Source organism: Mycteria americana, chromosome 10 (genome assembly GCF_035582795.1).
Source record: "Mycteria americana isolate JAX WOST 10 ecotype Jacksonville Zoo and Gardens chromosome 10, USCA_MyAme_1.0, whole genome shotgun sequence".
NCBI lineage: Eukaryota > Metazoa > Chordata > Aves > Ciconiiformes > Ciconiidae > Mycteria > Mycteria americana.
In genome coordinates, this window is record NC_134374.1 from 630604 (window position 1) to 650560 (window position 19957).

Sequence of the window (19957 nt, forward strand, 5' to 3'; positions counted from 1 at the left end):
GTGGCCGTAGCGTGCGTCATCCGTGCGCGCGGCGCCTGGTGGCTGTGGGTGGCGCGGCGCCGTGCGGTGGGGTGGCCGGTTGGCGGGTGGGCTGTGGGAGCTGGGCCGCCCTCGCCCCCTCCCCGGCCCGGGCCTGGGCCTGGGCCTCCTGACGGTGGCGGTCCCTCTTCGCGCAGGCCGCAGCCGCCATGAACCAGTTCAGCCTCGGGTCGGGTGCGGCGGGAGGCGGCTTCACTTTCGGCACGCCGAAGACGGCCTCCACAACGGCCACGACCGGCTTCTCCTTCTCCACGCCTGCCGCCTCGGCGGGCTTCAGCTTCGGGAGCGCGGCCCAGACGCCTGCCAGCAGCCAGCCCGCCGGGCTCTTCTCCTTCAGCACGCCGGGCACTGCCGCGCAGCCTGCCAGCTTCAGCTTCGGGACGCCGGCCACGGCCACGGTCACCGCGGCTCCGGCAGCAAACGTGTTCCCGCTGGGGTGAGAGGCCCGGGGGTCGGCCGGTCCGGGGTGGGGGTGCTGGCTTTGCCGAGGGGCCCTGGCCGCTGGGGAGTATGCGTGGATGATGTCCTCCTCGTTGCTTTGGAAGTGCTTTGCAAGGAATTCTCAAGGGAGCAAACCTGTTGCTCTTGTGCCTTAGAATTCCCACTGCACTATAGCACGTTCGGAAAAGCGTTCAGTGGGACCTGTTATTTATCAGTGCTGACTTTTTCAGATGGGTGTTAAGCTGTGGTATAAGCTGTTCCACACTTCAGTCTGTAATTGGGGTATTGATGCTTGCATGAAGAAATGATAAGACTTTGCGTCCGAGCATAGAACGTCTTGTCATTGTTGATCCCGAAACTGAGGTGCCCAGAATGTTTCTTCAGCCAAGTGGGACCGTTCTGTCCTTAGGAAGGGCTGTGAGCTTTGAGGCGATTCTTCAGAACTGCTGTTGTCGAAGCTCGCCAGATGGGGGCAGTGGGAAGGGAGCTCGAATGGGGACTAGCAGTAAAAGTTAGTTGAAAGAAATAGTCTCATGTAGAGGAAGCGCAAAGGATGCTGAGGAGCTGAGAGAATAAGCAGCTTCACTTGCACTGCCATAAATGTCTTCTGGTGCCTGCATGGGTGGAGGAAATTAAGGGGGAGTCGGTGTAAAGAGACTTAATAGAGGATTGCAGATGATGGGAGTTGCGATACAGTCTTTGTCAAAACTGAAACATAAACCAGGTCAAGCGCACATCTTTTTGAAAGGTGGTTTCTGCTGCCAGCAAGTGGTCTGTAAGAAAGCCGACTTGGTACTTGACTGGATGTACATCTCAAACCGAGTGGCTTCTTTTCTTTTCTTCTCTAGAGCAAATGCACCAAAACTAAACTTTGGAGGCAGCACTGCAACTCAAGCTACTGGAATCACAGGGGGCTTTGGATTTGGTAGCTCTGTGCCAACCAGCGTGCCCTCAAGTCAAGCAGCAGCCCCTTCTGGCTTTGTGTTTGGATCTGCTGGCGCCACCGCCACCTCCACCACCACCGCTCAGTCTGGGGCAACTGGAGGGTTTACTTTTTCCGGTGGTACCACAACTCAGGCCGGAACAGCCAGCTTCAGCATCGGCACTGCAGCTCCGCAAGCAGCGCCCACAGGATTGACCTTTGGAACAGCACCTGCAGCTGCTGCCACCACTGCTGCCACCTTAGGAGCTGCAACCCAGTCAACAACCCCCTTCAGTCTTGGGGGGCAGTCCGCAGGTGAGTGCCTGGGCTTGACGTGGCAGCTGTAGTCAGGAAGCCTGTCAGCACGGAGGGCAGCTGGGGGTGGTATGGAGGTTCTGCAGCCTTCTGCTTCTGCTGGTGTGAAATGAAGCGAGTGGCTGGAATCAGTGGTTTTTCTGATGTACTTATCCAGGGTCTTCAGTGATGAGTAACAATTGCTATTTAGCCTTTGGATCTGGAGAGTGAGGCTGAAATAATTTTGCCAGTGTGTGTAGAAGTGCCAGCTGCATTTGAGACGCTTTTAAAATGTTTTTGGTGGGTTTGCTGGTTCAGAGGGAAAGGGCTCGGAGTGGTGGGGAGGGGGCGTTGCAGGATGCGCCTGGCCCACGGTGCCAAACCACTGTTTACCTTCCCAGTGGCAGGAACCTGCCCACTCCTTCAGGGTCCAGCAGAAGTTCAGTTTGCAGCTTTTGATTAACGTGCTGGTGACAGTGCAGGCCTAGGAGGGAAGGTCATCAGCTCTGGGGTGAGGGTGATGTTCATCTGTGTTAGAATCATTCTTGAAAGTCTTTGCAGGTAACGAGCTTGTTAGCCCTAGTTCATTTCCTGGATAACGCAGAGTATTTGTTACATTGAATGTTAATGTTTTTCTTACACTCTTACTGCTTCTAACTTGACTATTGCTGTGATCAGCGGAAACTACAGTGTCTCAGTAGTAAAAGGTTCGTCTTTCCCCTTTATTTATGCTACTTGTTCCAGTTCTAAACTTTGGGTCATTGCCTTCAACAGCAGGCACTAGTGCACCCACGGCAACGCTGACCGCTAGTACCAGCCAGGGACCCGCTCTGTCCTTTGGAACGAAACTTGGAGGTAGGAAGTGATTTTAGGAAATAATTAGTCAAGGCTTTGTGAATCTGCTGTCATTCTGGGAATATTTTCTAAACTGGAGTCTGGAAATGGGCTAGAAGTGTTTGTTACTGTGAATTTGCAACGTCATCAGTAATCTGTGGTGGTTCATACAGCCGTTGAACTTAGTATCCTGTATTTTTTGTTGCATCCCACGTGCCACATTCTGTTCTGTACTTGTTTCTGGAGCATAGCGGAAGGGAGCCACAGGTTTAAAGGGTATGTTGGAAAAGAGATAGAGTTGAGGTAGAATAAGAGGAAAAATAGTTTAAAATTCTTGCATCCATAAAAAACTGGTGTAGTTAGGGAAATTTGTATCGCATTCTCAGCGTGATTGTACAAGATCTAAGCTTTTTCTGTTTGTAGTAACATCCACAGCTGCTACGACTGCCACTACCACCACAACCGCCGTTCTTGGTTCAACGGGGCCTACGTTGTTTGCATCTATAGTGAGTTCTTCAGCACCGACATCGTCTACCACTACGGGCCTCTCACGTAAGTCACAATCTACAGATTTTATCCGTTGGGGGAATAAATGAGCAGCATGGTTGGTGCTACCTGTCAGTAGTGGAGCTGCAGGTGCTGGGGTAATACGGGAGAATTGAAAAGGCCAGCTCTTCTCGCTGTTTGCCACCTTCCCTCTTTGTGATTTCTGGCAAACTTTCTTCAGTGGTGAGGCACGGAGGGTTTTGTTCAAACCAAAGCACACTTTGGATTCGGAGTGGGCAAGCAGCACAGGGCAGTTTTAGCTGTATGTGAATTTTTTTGTTTCTCTGTCTGGGTAGTATCGCCACAACTGAGCTTTCTAGTGCTGTTTGAGCTGCTGTCTTCCAGACCCCAGCGCCGTGGGTCTGGTTATGTCTGCCTTTGACTCTTGCATTAGGTGTTCACACTTCTTTAAGAACAGTGGCCTGTGGCAGTGGAGATGCAGTGTGCTAAAAACAAGTATTCACACAGCTGTATGTTTGCAGGTTCCTCTGGTAATAACTGGCAAGTTTCGTCTTGCAAAATTATTTTTATGGCAGGAAGTAGTGTCTGTTTTCTGATGGCTTTAAGACAGTAGCCCAGGTTCGAAGACAGTCCTAACAGCTTGCTTTCTCAGCCTGCAATGAGATGTTAATGCTTCAGTTTCCTTTGGTTATGGAGACTAGCTACAGTAAACGTCAATGTTTACCAGCATTAATACAACTATTCCATACATAATGCTGTCTTACACCTACCTCTGAAAATTTAGGCAGCTGCTTCCAAGGACCTTTAGAAGTTTTATGTTGAAGCCACAGTGATTACTTTTATCTCATCAGCTGCAATTTGTAGATGCCATATATACCAGCCTAACAACTTGTATTTTTAGTAGCTCTACAATGCTTGCATTGCTACTGTAGTTCCAAAGCTGACCTTAATCTTAGTGTTTAAGGATGCTTTTAAGGTAATGGGCATTCTCTGTTTATCAGGATTGTCTGAAACCTTGTTCTTAGATGGTAATAGGTGGGTTGTTTCCAGGCAACTGAGACGTGACCAGCGTGTTTCCTGTAGTATGTGCAATTGCTGAGTCTATTGCTTTAGCAAGTAGACTCATGCAGAGATTGCATTTCCTGCCTGCCAGTGTCCAGTACCCTTTGCTTATGTTAGCATTTGATAGCAGCTGAATGTTAGGTAATTCAAAATAGGTAAAGAGAAGTGACAGTAGCTTGGCACCTGGGTTGACAAAGTTTCCTGGAAGAATTGCAGAGCATTCTGGCTATTTTATAGCTTCAGCCTACCTTTTTTCATGTTGTGTCTGGATCATCCTTCACCTAAACAGCGATGCTGGTTACTACAAATAAAGACGAGGTGGAGATGGGTGAGCAGGCAGGGCAGAGCTTTTCAAAGGGGCACTATATTTAATGGGTTACGCAAACTCTTAATGTTGTCTTCTGTTTACAGTTGGTGCCCCTTCCACTGGGACAGCCAGTCTTGGAACGCTTGGGTTTGGATTAAAAGTTCCTGGAACAACAGCTGCCGCAACAAGCACTGCCACTAGTAAGAACTAGTTGCTGAAAGTAGCTGAAGAGAAAGGAAGCCTGACTTCAGGGCTCTGTAGTAGCGTAAAGGGCCATGCTGGTGTAGCAGCACAGCAGTTCTAATTTCTAATGCCCTCCAGTAACTGAAAATAACACAGTATTTCTTTCTCTGATCCTCCTTTTCCATCTCCCCAAATGCACAGTTACTTACGACTTCTGAGAGCCTGTCCACAGCAAAGGGACTTTGGGTGAAGGAAGGCCTGTAGGCTTTGACGTTCTAGTCTGGAGCAAGTGAAGTAAACAGATTAGCTGCCCCTTCTCTAGCCTGCCTGTGTAGGTGCAGAATTGCACTAAGAGGTGAGGGAGAGGTGTCCCGATAGGGGAAGGAAGAGGCCAAAGACTTGTGGGGAGCGTTAGGGAGAGATGTTTTATGTTTCGGTTCTACCCCATTAATCTGTTTGTTCCATATTACAAGTTTCAAAGTGTAGGATTTCATTAACTTTTCTTCCCCAAAAATGCAGAGATAAGTGCTGTATTTAAGTGGAATTTGCTGCTGCACAGTGTTGGGATTCAGGCCTGAACATCCTTTTCTGGATGCAGTTACCGGTCTGTTTTCAGTGTAATAGCATGGATGCCGCTCAGCTCTTAAGGTCTTTCTAAAGCTTGTTTCTGGAGTGACTGTGAAGAATTTGAGCTCAGTGCCTAGAAGTGCTGTATGACTGGCTGACAGTACCATCTGATAGATGCTCTTAGCTTTGTGAAAACATAGAAATCTCATCTCCTGCAAAGATGCAGGAGAGGAACTGGGTGTGCTGGTAGTTATTAGGTCTCGTATTAAAACATGAGGAGGTGGAGAGGGGTGTGGGCTAATGCTGTGTTTCTTTGAATAATGCCCAGGTTAAGTGCAGGCTGCCAGCTCCTCACTTTACCAGAACTACGAGTCAGGCATTTACAGTCCACTACTTTTGTGTCAAGATGTGCTTCATTGTCTTCTTGAGAGACGTGGGATTTGCTTTTTGTTAAAGGGACCTATTTGAACTCGTACAGCACTGCGCTTAGAAGTGTATATTGGACCTGTTCTCGATTTGTTAGATAGCAGATGTGTCCTCTTCTGTTGCTTGACTTGAATCTCTTCTTTCAGGCACTACTTCTGCTTCTGGCTTTGCTTCGAATCTTAAGCCATTAACTACGACTGGTGCCATTGGCACTGGGACTTCTACAGCTGCCATAACCACAACAACAACAACCACCACCACGAGGTGAGTATTTAGTTATAACTGACTGTTTCCCGATTGGGGCAAGAGGCAGTATTAATGCAGGTATCTGGTGGAGGAAGGGGAAGTGAGTGTTGTCACGTTTATATTTTGGTTTTTGATCTTGTGTGCTGTACTGTCTCGCACTTCCTCTCAGTGCGCCTGCAGTGATGACTTATGCCCAGCTGGAGAGTTTGATAAACAAGTGGAGTCTGGAACTGGAAGACCAAGAGAAACACTTTCTCCATCAAGCTACACAAGTTAATGCCTGGGATCGGACGCTGATAGAGAATGGAGAGAAGGTAGGATGACATCCAGTGTAACCTGATTTTGCTTGCTTAGATCCTTAAAGGCCTTAAGTGTTACAGATGCAGTAAGCCATCTAGTGGGACTTCCTACTTGTAAAAAAAATGGCTGTGAATTACATCTGGGTGCTTTTGAAAGACTCGCTGTATGTTCTGGTCTTTAGGCACCGAAGCTTGGAAATCTCTTCTGTGAGCTTACGCTATGATAACAAGTTATCTTAGGGTGGAGCTTTCAAAGCCAAACCTCCATTATTCAATTTTTGGTCTGTAAATCTTTATGTAACTGTTTGTTGTTTCTAGTAGACATTTGAATGGTGCTGGCTTTCTCAGTTCAGTTCCATCACTCTTCTTTTGTGAGTTGACTTTTGAGTTTTTGTAGTATAATTAAATGTCTTCTGTTTCCAGATTACTTCATTACACAGGGAAGTAGAGAAAGTGAAGCTTGATCAGAAGAGGTACGAAACTATGAATGCTTGAGATGATTTTGTTTCTTTTTTGCATCGTCTTGCATTGCGGTATGGTAGATCTAGAACGTATATAGCATCTAAGTGGAGTAGCTAAAATTTTCTCTTTTCAGACTGGATCAGGAACTAGACTTCATTCTGTCACAGCAGAAAGAGCTTGAAGACTTGTTGACCCCTCTGGAGGAGTCTGTGAAGGAACAGAGTGGGACTATCTACTTGCAGCATGCAGATGAAGAACGGGAGAGGACGTAAGACAAAAATCTGCTTTGAACATGTGATGAGCAGGTTAATGTGGTGGTGATCAATCAGCAAGATGTAGAGTTGGGATGCATGACTTGCACTGACTGCATACATTGAACTATCAACGGCCTTTGTCAAATATGTAATCCTGTTTTACGCATGACAACTTAGATTTTACACGTTAGAAACAGGGGAATTGCAACTGGAAGCCCATGAATCAGCATGAAAAGCTCTTTGCATGTTGGTCTAAAAGCTGTCTGGGGAAAGGTTACTAATTTTGGCATAATCTCTGAAAATTAATGATTATTTAGTGTTAGAAGTGATGGGAGCAGAATGCACTATGTGTGGCTCAGGCATCCTTGTAAGCCTCAAGCGTTGAATCGTAGCAGGGTAATTAAAAGAAGTGTTTGTCTGGTTCAAGAGATATGAATCTTGAAGAATCTGGACTAGCTGGTTCCATCAGTTCTGACAAAACCTTCCAGAAAGCCCTCCACACTATTGCTTGTCTGTCTCCACATATCTATCAAGAGAGAAAAAGGGTAGGAGTTGCTTCATCTGTGATATAATGCCTCTCATGATGCGGTTTCCACGTATCTGCCAGCCTTGGTTGAAAGGCGTGGAAGCTAATTCTGACTGCCTGAAGTTGGTGTGACTGGGAGCAGGTCTTCTGAAGTTCGCTTTAAGTATTCTGACCTTGGTTCCCATCCGTTTTTGCAGCTATAAACTGGCTGAAAACATAGATGCTCAGTTGAAGCATATGGCACAAGATCTGAAGGACATCATTGAGCACTTGAATACATCAGGAGGCCCAGCAGACACAAGTGACCCGGTAAATCCAAGCTTTATTTTTTTGTATGTTGGTAAAGAGGCAAAGGATATTTAAATAGCTCTAACTCTTCATTTGTCCACTTGTGGATACTCTGCTGCTGGTAGTTTCAACCTTGGAAGGGTATTTTGTTTTGTCCTTGGGTTGGTTCTCTTCTGGTGAAACTTGCATTATAACACAGCACAAGCCAGCCTGACTGACTGACAGCCCGTACTTACTCTGCAGTTATGTTAATAGTTTTCAAAGTATCTTGTTCTGGTGTGAACTCTGGTTATTTGCTTGTTGTCTCATTTTTGCCTAGATTACAACTTGTTTCAGAGGCATTTCTTAACGTTGATCCTGTTACGTGCTGCACTGCTTGCATCAGTCTTGTGGCAAATCTAAATTTTGTTCAGAATGCCCTCAGTAGCTACTTTTTCCTTGTACTGCTTTTGTATCCTAGTGAAAACAAGATTGGAATTACCAGCTCTTTCTGATATGTATTAAATTGGTCTTGATACTCCTTGTGGCTTTTCTGAGAAGCTTTTTTTTTTTTTTTTCCCAGTAAAAATTTCCCTTCAGTATTGCAGGCTGAGTTTTTTCTCATTCCTTTTTACTTTTGCCACCTCAAGCCTAAAGTGATTAATGTTGTGGTGGTTCCTAGGTCTGAATTGGAATAAGCCTAAGCCACAGGCTTATAGTTTAAATCGGTCTGTTTTCTTGATGGTAAAGAGGAGCAAAGCAACACGGTTGCTGCACAGACTTCCCTGGGAAAGTGGCTGCTAAGTTAGTGGAGCTGTACGTATGAGAAATTTGATTGCATCATGTTCCAAAGGCAGGGACAGGCAGGCTGTCTCTTACTGCTCTTAGTTTTTATGTAGTGTAACAAATGACTTGCACCTTCTCTTTGTGCTCAGCTTCAGCAGATCTGTAAAATTTTGAATGCGCACATGGATTCATTGCAGTGGATTGAGCAGAACTCAGGTGAGAGTCGTCTTGCAGCTTTTTGGGAGTGTAAATAGAAAGCATGTAGCATGTGTGCAAGTGTTTCTTGAACATAAATGAATTTCCTGAAGATCCCTGAGTAATCTTCTCCTTTTCCTCCTCCTCACCTTCAATGACACAGTCCCTCCTGTGCTTGAATTCTCCCGCTGTGCATTAAAGGCCTCTGCTGAGAAGTAATTCCTGGCAACTGCTAATGTTTTACCAAAAAGCACTGTTTGAAATGCATCAGTGCAAAGCAGAGGACTTGAAAACCTTATGCTTTGTTCTGTCTAACTAAGGTTAAATATTTCAACTTCTAAGATGTTGTGGGGTTTTCCTTTGGAAATAGGACAATTGGTGAGGGGTGGGGTGTGTGTGTTTAATGTGAAAGCAGGCATACTACTATGCACGTTTAAATAGTAGTATTGGCTGAGGTCAGGTCTTAATTTGGCTTTTTCTTCCAGAACTTATATGCTAACTTCCACATTCCAAACGTGCCTTTATCAGGAAATCCGGTGCAGCTCCTGTGGCATCAGAATTCTGACTTTACAGAATGTCTGTGAAAATAGCAACGTGTTTCCTTTAAATTATCCCAGAAAGGAGACCCATTTTTTCCTCTGTCATTCAGTACCAAAGAAATTGTCTTATCAGTTAATAACAACAGTTCATCTTCAGCTCACGTTCAAGCAAGAAAGAAGCAATAAGCCTAAGAAGCTGCAGTTTTTTTAAAAAAGGTTAATGTATTTCTGTTTCTGTGGGGTTCTTAGCAAGGAGAAGAATCCCTGTTACTGTGTGCACTTAAGTGGTACGGTGGAAAAGCGATGCAATTTTGAAGTAAGCCTGCAAGTAGCCCTTGCCATTAGTAAATTGAGTAGGCCTGGGAAGGACACATTCCTTAACATTCTTTCTGTATGAGAAAAATATTTCACACACACACACACACAGACACCCCCCCACACCCCCCAAAGCAGAACTAAGACGTTTGTGCTGTAGGACATAAACTAAGACATTTATGCCACGGACTGACATAATACCGTAGCCAGGTTGAATAGCTTCTGATAAGCTTTCATGGAATGAAATTAGAAATTGCTTTAGCTTGTGCCAAGATTTTTTGTATATTGTGATGCCTGCTGCTTTTAAAGTTGATGACCGATCAGTGGCTTACGTATTTCGAAATCAGTGATCTACAAATAACAGATGATCTGTGTCGCAGCTGCAAGTGCTCTGCCACAGCTCTTCTGTGTGCGATTGCGCTGTCTTTTCTGTATGTACAGGTAAAAGCTTGTTATGGCTGTGTGATATCCTGCAAGAAAATATGTATATATTTCCAACAGATTGTGTGGTTTGCCTGTAATTTGCATAATTCAAAGCGAGTTTAGCAGGCGGTGGGTAGGGGAAGGTGGTTTATTGCTGGTTTATTCCACTGGGACTTCAATTGCTTTTCCCCCAGCTGCAGACCAGCTTGCAGTTCTGATCAGGGAGGGTTTGCTCTGCTCTCTGATGGAGTTCCCTGAAACTGCAACAAACTGGCATGACAAACAGTGTCAACATGTCCCAGGACTCTTCCAATTCTGCCTGCCAGTCCGTGAATGCCTCAGAATTCTTTTTAGACAACCTTCTTCGCCTTGGAGGGTTAGCAGTGCTTTGTGTTGTGTTTTCCTCCTCCTTGGTGCACTGTCCAATCTGAGTGCCTGTCAAAATTAAGATGTTTTTCTCTCTTCTTCTGCAGGCTAAACTGTGCAGGGTTGTGTTTTACGGTTATTGTAAGATTAATGACTTGTTTCTCCCACAGCCGTGTTGCAGAGAAAGGTAGAAGAGGTGACAAAGGTTTGCGAGAGCCGCCGCAAGGAGCAAGAGCGCAGTTTTCGGATCACGTTTGATTGAAAGACTCAAAATTTAAAGGATTAACCTAAAATCTCCACAGAAAACAGAGGTGGTTGGGGACGTAGGTCTCATTGTGATCTGGGTTTGTTTCTTTTCTTGCAATAAAATTTGTTGTTTGTTCCAAAGCCAGTCTTTGCAGCATCTGACTGGAATTCACCCACGCCAGTCTGAGGGACTGCATGAAGTTTGTGCTGAAAGTATGTGCTCTTCGTCTCTGTTCTTTGTGACTGCGTGCAGACTGGTGAGATACACAAATGCTGCCCTCGAGGGATTTAAGCAGTATGTGACTCCGCGGCTGAGCTCTCCAGTACTTAAATGTGACTTGAATATATTCCACTGGGACTTCATAAGCTTTTATTCAGGTCTGTACAGAGATGGTTTAATGAAGAGCTGTCCTCAGAAGGAGCTGCAGCTGTGTGAGAGACTCGGATTCCTCATATTGCTAGCTGGAGTTTGTGTTTAAACTAGGTATGCTTCCACTTGTGAAAGTGGGCCTTGTTTTCTGTACTTTTGTCAGTGAACTGCTTTTGTGCTGGTACCTGTAAGCAGTTTCTACGCAATTAAAAATTATGAGATGTGCCAGTAGAAAAATGGTACTTGTGTGGTGATTTGGTGTAGTGTAGCTTGTTCAGTCGCAAGGGTGCAGGAAAGAATGTGGTCAACAAGTCTGCTGCGAAGACTTTTTAAGAGACATAGTCATATCACTGCTTTTTGATGAAGTGTGATTATAATGCCCATTCCAATGTATCTTTACTAACAGAGGGAAGTGAACGATCATGTATTTAGCAGAACTGCCCTGGTACCCAATTCTCCTTGGCACTTGTTGCTTCTATTCTGCAAACTGCTGAAGGGGTGCAAGTAATGGGTAACGGGCTTTACTTCATATTTACCTTCCTCTCCCTGCACGCCCTCTGCCTTGTCTTACATGTTGTCCCCTGGAAAAAAGGGAAGGGCTTGCTTCGCAGAGTAATTTACTGACTTCAGTGTGAGTTAAAATGTGTGAGTTGCTCGTTAAGTTTTTTTCCTGTGTGCAGATTTCATTGTCTTTGAAGGAGAGGTAGGGGAGTCTCATATATCCTATAGATGAGACTTGTTGAGGGACAAGTGGGAAACCCTTGCAGAAGGCTCCAGACTCTTCGCTCTGGGTTTTCATCCGGGAGTGGAGCCATTTAACTGCCTCAACGACTGCTAGTAGTAAGGGAATTTTAACTCTGAGGCTTGCGGTGAACTGGAAGATGGAAATCTCGGGCTAACCCGCGTTCGGCGGCGCTTCTCCCCGCAGCCGCCCCTGGATGTGGCTCGGCGCCGGGCCCGCTCGGCCCTTCCGCACTACGTCTCCCAGCGGCCCCTGCGCCGCGGCCGGGCGGCGCTCGCGGGGGCTGCGGGGAGTTGGAGTCGCGGGCGGCCGCGGAGGCTGGGAAGGCCGCGGCCATGCGGAGGTGAGCGGGGCGGGCTGGGGGGTGCAGGGCTGGGAGTGGGCCTGGGCTGGTCTCCGCTGGCTCCGGGCGAGGGTTCCTCGTGTTTCAAAGCAGGCAGCGTGGAGCTCCTGTCAGCCTTTCCTCCGGGTGACAGGACGGCCTGGGGATTCATCCGGCGCCTCACCGGGCACGACGTTCCTGTGGAGACGGCGATGCCTTGGAAGGCCGCTTTTTGGGCGGTCCGCCGGGGGCGTCAAACCCGTGGGAGCGAAAACTTTCACCTGAAACTGGGCCGTGTGCCCACCCCTCGCCGGTGCAGAGTCGGCCCAAAACAGCTTCCCAGCGCAGGTGTGGGCTTCCCCTCCCAGCCCACAGAAAGGCTGAGCCGAACTGGTGCCGATGGCCTGGTTCTGGGGCACCCAACGGCTCCGCGGAAGCCCACGGTGTAGGAGCGCCGTCTCCAAAAGAGGGGTCAGCAGGGCCCGCACTGCCACGGGAAAATGCCTGCTGTCTGCGGGGTGACGATGGAGGTGCTGTCTGTCTGCGTGGAAGCAGCTGACCTCAGGAAGGGAAAAGGGAGCTTTCCACAGTGCTGCTCAAATTCAGTTTCTCTTCTCCCTTGCAGCTTGCTTTCTTTCTTTAGTCATTTGAAACTAGCAATGTCTGTTTAGATACTGATACAAAACAACTTTCCAGCAATAATAATAAGATTGCCTGTGATTTTTTTTTTCTATAAAAAAGCTCCCTGGGGTATTTTTAATGTTCTCAAAGTAGTCCCAAATCTGTTGGCTTTTCTAGTTAACATTAGTAGGAGCTTTGGTCAAGTAGTCTTAGTTCCTTGTGCTTTAAATCCCATAAAAACAGTCAAGGAGGTAGAGAGGCTGTAGCGGTGGTGTGTTTTGAGCAGTGTTTTCCCCGTTGCCTTACTGACCACCTCCGTGCTGTGCTTGTGTGCCCCAGGGTCAACAGCAGCCTGTCCAGTGATGAGCTTCTCCTGGAAGACTTGGAGACAGAAGGAGAGAGGCAGCTGAAGAGCCTCCTTCACCACCAGCTCGATACCACTGTCTCTATCGAGCAGTAAGTCGTGATCTGGCCCCTGGGGGAGCTGCCGGAGGGGCTGGTGAGCAGAGTGTGGCCATTTCAGGGGCAGCAGCAGTGTTGCCTCACTGGAGCCTCCTCCCTGGGGAGATGTTTGGTGCAGGCTGTTGTCTGCCAAAACAGTTGCGCAAACCCTTCCTCCTTTGCTGGGGCTCCTGCCTGGACACCCCAGCAGGTGATAAGCACTCCTTGTCTCCTGGAGCAAATGCTGGCCGTAAGTTATTTTCACCCATTAGGTGAAAATAAATTATTTGCCTGGGCCAGACGCAGGGGTTAGTTTCTAGGCTGGCGAGCTTGTCCCCACTAGGCTGTCCTGCGTTTGCACCTGCAGGGTGCTTGGTGTTACAGTGTCACAAGGTGCCTCCTGCCCATGTTGGGGCAGCATCCTGCCCTGCGGGATCTCGTGGGCTTGGAAAAGGGTCGGGAGAGCATGTTTTGGAAACACGACATCTCTGCCTAGGTGCAGCAGGACCAAGCATGGCTGGGGGGAGAGGCCAGCCCCTTCCTGTTCCCCCAGTTTGTCAGCGCTAAGTTGTTTCTGCTGTTCTGTTGCTTTGGGTTACAGGTGCAAGTCAAAGCGGAGATGCTTTGCTCCTGCAGCTTTTTACAAGCCTTTTGGGGAAGAGGCTGCGGGGGCTTTGACCTTGTCACAGTTCCAGGCCCTGCAGGAGAGCAACAAAGAAACTGCCTCTCTCCGGGAACTGGGGCTCTCCGACTCGGAGATTCTGCTCTGGAAGAACCGGGCTTCAACAGGGAAGGTAGGCGTGCTCTGCTCTGATGTGAATGTGGCCAAGTCCTTCTAACCCCGTGGCTTGTGGCACCCTGGTAGAAAATTCAAATCCTTTGTAATCCCTCTGGTAAAGAATGGCCACTCCGTGTATCTCTTGCCTTTAGGCCAGCATGATCCTGCATTTCTTCTGGCCTGTTTGCTTTGGTGGAATGGTCTGTGCTAAAAGCTATGGTGGAGAGAAGCGTTGGTCCTTTGGAACACAGCAGGACCTGACTGTATTCCTGCCTCTGCCTTGATAGTCTTAAGCAAATCATTTCACCTGTTTATACCCGTGTAAGAAGGATTTAAAGGCTAGAGGAGAAAAAGGAGGAAACATTTCAAAGTGTCTCAGCCTCCTCCTTTCTGTAGTCTGACACATCCCTGGATCCCACGGCTGGCTTGGGATAGCTGTCTGTAGGGAGGGTTTTGTACGTTCTCCTCAGGGGGTTGCAGATGCTTCAAGGGACTTGAAACAGCCATGTAAAAATAGCAGCACAGAGCTGTTAGATCAAGTGTGTGATTACGACGACATGCTCCTCTTTGGGTGCAGTTTGCAGCAGAGCAGTGCCAAAGCAGGTTTCTCCCCTTGCCCTATCTTCACCCTTTTCTTTCACGTTCCAGAGACAAGGGGCTTTCAGGGTTGTCCTGTGTCAGGTGCACTGGAGCATCCTGCTCTTAATTTGGTAAACCAGAAGGTGCAAAATAGGACTTAGGCTGATCCTTGGCTTCCCTCTGTTTCCTCTCTTCTTCCTGAGCAATAGCTGTGTGCAGGAGGAAGCCATCTGCAGTAATCATGGGTTTGCCCCTCTTCAGCTGAAGTCATTACTTGCTTTGGTGTTTAAATGCAAACCCAGCCCTGGTGTGGCCTGCGTTAAAGCTTGGGTTGGAGAGGGGTGGTGTTAATTTAAGAATGAAAATTAATGTAAACAGTACCAGCTGTTGTATTTGGTATGAAATCAGTTCTGGGATGTTTAGAAATAAAGATTAGCATGGAAAACACTACTCTTGACAGAAAGAACCAGCGACATTAGAGTACATCGTCTACAGCTTGTGAGAGAAGAATAATATTTAGAGAGAAAGCCCAAGTCAGGTAGCGATGTGCAGCTTTGTATGTGAGTGAAAGATTCTACCAAGGAGGAATCAGCTGAGACAGAGAGGACTTCGGATTGCCTGTGGAACTCTCGGCAAAGTACTGAGTGCAGGCTTCTGTTATTTTCAGCTGCTAAGTTGCAGCTTTTTTGAAAACAAAGTACTACAAATGATTTCCTGGAATTGCTTTTCTGTATAAACAGCCTTTTGTGCCACAGGGAAGCTGTGAAATGGTGAATGGAAGCTGTGCAGATGTGGGCCCATGCAGTCAGGTGGGAAGGGAGAGGTACCCATGGAAAGGTCTTTGTTAGATTGTGCTCAGTGCAGGGAGAAAGCCTGGTTTCTTGCCTGAGGCAGAAGGATCTGCCACAGTAATTTTCAAACTGAATTTAAGAAAAGAAAATCCACCTACAGCCCCATAAAAGTGTGTTCTCTGGATTCTGATAGAGGTGGATGAGGGACCAGAAATGCCCCTCCAGAAGTTGGGGTATGTCTCTGTGCTTTGGCAGCACGAATCTGGTGACTCTTAGCAGTGCCCTGGCCATGTGCAGTGAGGTTTATTTATACAGGAATGCTTGCTCATAGCCAGGTTAGCTATGAGGTCTGTGCTGCAGTAGCTGGGTGGTTTCTGGGAGCTGGCTCATGTGAAACTGGTCAGGGGTTTAGTCCTCAGCATAAACCTACTCTTGGGTGCCCAATGGCAGCTTAGGGTCCAGTTTTCAGCAAATAAGGTTCTCTCAGTGACGCCAGGGTCATAGACCAAAAGCTTGGTGGAAACTTCAGTTCAGGGATGCTATAGGCATGGCAAAAGAAATGCCAAAGGGAGTTTGTGGAGTTACTGTAGGTGGCCTTAGAAAATGGCTATAGCTGGCAGAGGCAGGGACTGCTGGGACAGAGGGACACAGGCACCATCAGACAGTGAGGCCAGGGGATGGAAAGCAGCACAGAAAAGTCAGGAGAAAGGAGCTGTTTCTCCCCTTCTCTCAAGAAGTGAGGCTTGCTGAGTGGTTTTATTTCTGTACTACCCTTGCAGTAACAGGACCTCTTGGTGACCTGCCCTTTGGGGGATAGTTTCTAGTTGCAGCCACTCCAGGGCTGGAGGATGTGAAGTTTGACTGCTGGCCAAGTCTCTGAAAAGGAGGCATGTGCCGTATCTGAGCAAAGCTGTGCCTGTCTTCCAGGTCTCTGGGCTGGGAGCAGCCCCGGAGGCCACACAGGACCGACTCCATGCCATCCAGGAGAAGATGGAAGAACGTCAGCGCATACTTGCTCTGCCCCAGAGGTTTGCTGGCAGCAAGCAGCTGAGCCGGCGGGAGATGGAGATTGAAAATGCCCTCTTTCAGGGCACAGACCGTCACTCCTTCCTCCGGGCCCTCTACCACCAAGGTTTGTGGGCTCAAGGCTGTTCCTGCCTTTGCTCCAGCACGGAGAGCCAGGGTGTGTGGGAGTACAACACAATTCTGTCTGGCCTTCTGTCCCTGAAGACATGGTTCTGTTTTGGCACTGTGTGGGAGGAGATATTTTCCTCTCTGCCATGAGCAGATAGAATAGGCTTTCTGAAGGGTTTAAAATAGAGGTTTGTAAAGTCCATCTCTGTTTGGAGAGCGTGGATCTCGTTGATGTGCTGCATGTACTGCAAAGCCCAGCTCAGTATGTGGAAGAGCAGCCAGGGTTATGCCTTTGGTAGAGCCCAGAGGTCCCCACTGAGCTGCACCGAGTGACACGAGGTGCCTCTGTGGGGCTAGAGATTGTCCCTTCTCTGATTTAACTGCAGTCTAACAAGGGTGGAAGGGAAGCAAAGGCACAGAGCAGGAAAGAGTAGGAGTGACTTGTTAAAGGACCCTCCCAGTGGCCGAAGTGGAAAGGGTGCACAGTTGCTGATTCCCAGTACTGTGTCCACAGGATGACAGCACTTCTCACCAGCAGTATTGTCCCCGAGCCTGTGGCTTAATGTGACTTCTCTGGATGGAGAGTTAAGTGTTGTCCAGAGATGGCAAAAACTGCTCCAGTCTGCTTTAGCTGGAGAACATGTGGGCATGAAGCTCCGGCCCAGACTGATTTTTGTATGTAGGACAGTATTAAATAGAAGATGAGGAGGAACTTCTAAACTCCAGCTCCTAGCTCCTAAAACATCACTTTGATCAGCGTTGATGCTGTTCAAGCTATAATATCCAGCTAACCCAGCATCCTCTGGCCCCTGTTCCCTCCTTTGGTGTCAGTGTTATGGCATTTAGCAAAACCAAGAGGCATCAAGGCTGAGGCTCATAGGCTGGGAGATGCCCCTCTCACTTCTGGCCTCATTTCTATTAAATAGAGTAAGGGAGATATCATTGGTCAGTCCATGCCATGGACCTTCTTTAAACCCAGGAGCTTAATCTGATATCCCTGGAAGCAAAAAGTTTATATTCCACGTAGTGGTGTAGAAAGGCAGCGTGGCACATCCTGGCCGTGCGTGCAGGAGGAGGAAAGTGTGTTGAAGGAGTCACTAGGATGTACTGAAATGTGGCTGCAGGTAAGCTAGTGAGGACGTCTCTGGCAGAAATGAGCTCTGTACGCAGTACTGGTGGAGCTGCTGCTCTGCAGGTTCATCCTGAGCTGGGACACCAGCACTTGCTGGCTGCTGGGGCTACTCTTCTTGTTTTAAATACCCTCTGGGTCCTGGTTGGCAGATGCATGGAGGCTGGGTCGGAACAGGGTTTCTCCTGACTGTGTCTCTTCCTGCAGTCTGTGCGTTTTCGAGGTTCTTGGTGGTAGTCACATTACCATGTTTCTCCGTTGTGGATTAGATGACACTCAGAAGAGGGTAACAGATGAAAAGGACCCCATGGTTCATCTGGAGAGTGTTTACCAAGAGTTGCTGAGCAAGAAGTGGCCTGAAGAAGTCCAGCCTACCAAGAGTGACCCATGCTTGTGCCCTTCCCTGGCCCCGCAGGGGCCTGCAGCTGAGTCGTCATCACTTCCAGACCAGGAAGAGCAGGCAGAACAGGCAAGAAGTCCCAGCCTTCCTGCAACAAGGCCCCACCAGTCCCCTCCAAGGCTTGTGGTTATCAAAGAGCCTGTAGAGTTTGTCCCGGAAGAGGAGATCTGCAAAAACCGTCTCTCAGAGGAAGAACTCCGGAATATACCCAGGTTCTCATCCTACCATCCTGGGGAGCCTAACAAGGTATGTTGAGATGAACCAGGATTTATTCTTCTTCCACACTAGCATGCCCTGAAGCTGCTTCAGCAGGCAAAGGCTCCTCTTTGCTATTGACTGGCTGTTGCCTGGAGGGTGCTTGGTTGATCCTCCCTGCCAAGGGAGAGCAGCCTCCACTCTGGGAAGGAAGGGACCTTTGGATCTATTGGGAAGTCACCTGGCCTGGCAAAGAGTGTACTTCAGACCCCAGCCCTTCCTGGCTCTGGCAGGTCACTAGTGAAGATGCCCTCTCCCTGTTTGCGCCTGAGAGCAGCTGTGACTTTACTCAAACTGTGCTTAACTGGTATCTGGAGCTTGTTGCGTTTTATAAATAATTGGAGCTATCAGCACTTGGCACAGGCAAGTATGATAATGCCTTGAGTCCAGAGCTGCCTTTCTCCGTACATCCACCTGTCTTCCAAACTCCACTGTTAGCATGCGTGTGAGAGAGGGACTCTGGGATGGCAGAGGGGTTGAACTAATTCATACCTTTGAGGTGTATGGACTGGGGACCACGTTGAAAGGTGTGTTTGCGTGGCACAGGCCGGCTGACCCTCTGTCTCTCTGGAACAGGTGCTGTATTTGAAGAACCTGGGCCCTCGAGTGACGATGAAGGACCTAGTGTCCTTGTTTGCTCGGTTCCAGAAGGAGGACAGCCCACCGATCCAGTTCCGCCTCCTGAGCGGCCGGATGAGGGGTCAGGCTTTCATAACTTTCCCTGGTGAGTCGCTGCCTTATGCCTTTTAGTTCTCCCCTGACCCTCAAAGGTGCCACATGTTCCCGAAGGGCACTGGGCTGGCACCAAGCCTGCTTTCCAAGGAGAAGGAGGGGGTGTTCACTCCCTCTTCTTCCAATCACACTACAGACTTTTCCCTGGACTGGGAGAGGATTCATCAAAACAGAAGGGATGCAGTCTGTTATGTGCCATATTTATATTCAGCACGTCACTCTGGCTGGAGGATCCCAGCACCGCACTGGATCGTGGTGCAGGCTGAGGGTCCATGAGCCAGCAACATCTGTGTGAACACCATGTGTGCCTGTGCCAGCACTTGCCATGTAACCTGCACCCATTTTGCTCTCTTGTTGCAGATATTCAGTTGGCCCAGGAGGCCATGCTGTTGGTGAACGGGTACAATCTGCAGGGGAAGCCGCTGGTGATTGAATTTGGGAAAAGCAAGGGGCATTCACCAGAGGCTGACTCTGCCATCCCCTGTTCCTCTGCTGGAGAGAACCCCCCTGCCAAGTAAGGGATGGATAATGGGGAACCTTGTGGGTTTGCATGGGCTGTGGGAACTCCTTGGTTGTAACTGGGACAGTGAAGGACTGTTGTGAGTTAACATGCAGGTCCATAAATCTCAAAGTGGGGAAGAGAGAGAGCTGGGGACTAGGCTCTTCCTTGAGAGAGACGGGCACTGTCTTTGCACTGTTGGGGTGTACTGGCTTTTTCCTCCTGTTCTACATGTGTGTCTGCCTTCTCAGCCCTTTGTGGCAAGGAGGGAGGAAGCCAGGTAAATAAATGTATTTATTTATGGTATTTCCTTAGTGTGTGTTTATTCACCTTTGTCCTGCACAAGTCTTCTAGATCCAAGCGTGCTGCACTCTGCTGATACAGGACTCTGTCAGCAGCGTTCAGTCCTGGCCTCTGTGCTGGGAGCTGGAGTACCTGACTGATGCGGCAACTGGTGGGGCTGCTGCCCCGTCTCTGGTGGCAGCAGATACATTGCTTTAGGACAAGAAAAAAGGCTGCCCCTTTTCTTCCAGACCCTTTGGCTGCACAGGTATCTAATTACACAGGTGCTTTATGATCGGAAGTATGTCTTGGCTCTTCACTATTGATCCCCATAAAGCCCTGTGGCAGGGAGGATAGTTGCTCTGGTGGGGTACCA

At 48.3% G+C, this 19957-nt stretch overlaps 2 protein-coding genes across 5 annotated transcripts; both read left to right on the forward strand.

Moving 5' to 3' along the window:
- Nucleotides 1-88: 88 nt before the first annotated feature.
- Nucleotides 89-11121, forward strand: LOC142415356 (nuclear pore glycoprotein p62-like). 4 transcript variants are annotated; one of them, XM_075513594.1, is made up of 12 exons: nt 89-475; nt 1329-1717; nt 2441-2551; nt 2954-3082; nt 4511-4606; nt 5729-5846; nt 5998-6142; nt 6551-6600; nt 6723-6857; nt 7567-7678; nt 8572-8638; nt 10431-11121. In XM_075513594.1, the coding sequence occupies exons 1-12, from the start codon at nt 189-191 to the stop codon at nt 10520-10522; spliced, it is 1731 nt and encodes a 576-aa protein (XP_075369709.1). In that variant the 5' UTR covers nt 89-188; the 3' UTR covers nt 10523-11121. The 4 variants fall into 4 exon arrangements, with proteins under 4 accessions (XP_075369709.1, XP_075369710.1, XP_075369711.1 ...); XM_075513595.1 differs by having other exon boundaries at nt 2471-2551; XM_075513596.1 differs by lacking the exon at nt 4511-4606.
- Nucleotides 11122-11787: 666 nt separating this feature from the next.
- Nucleotides 11788-19605, forward strand: RBM41 (RNA binding motif protein 41). Its single transcript, XM_075513598.1, has 7 exons — nt 11788-11961; nt 12901-13017; nt 13604-13796; nt 16078-16282; nt 17683-18059; nt 18645-18792; nt 19161-19605. Exons 1-7 carry the CDS (start codon nt 11954-11956, stop codon nt 19316-19318), a joined length of 1206 nt encoding a protein of 401 aa, XP_075369713.1. The 5' UTR covers nt 11788-11953; the 3' UTR covers nt 19319-19605.
- The last annotated feature ends 352 nt before the right edge of the window (nt 19606-19957 follow it).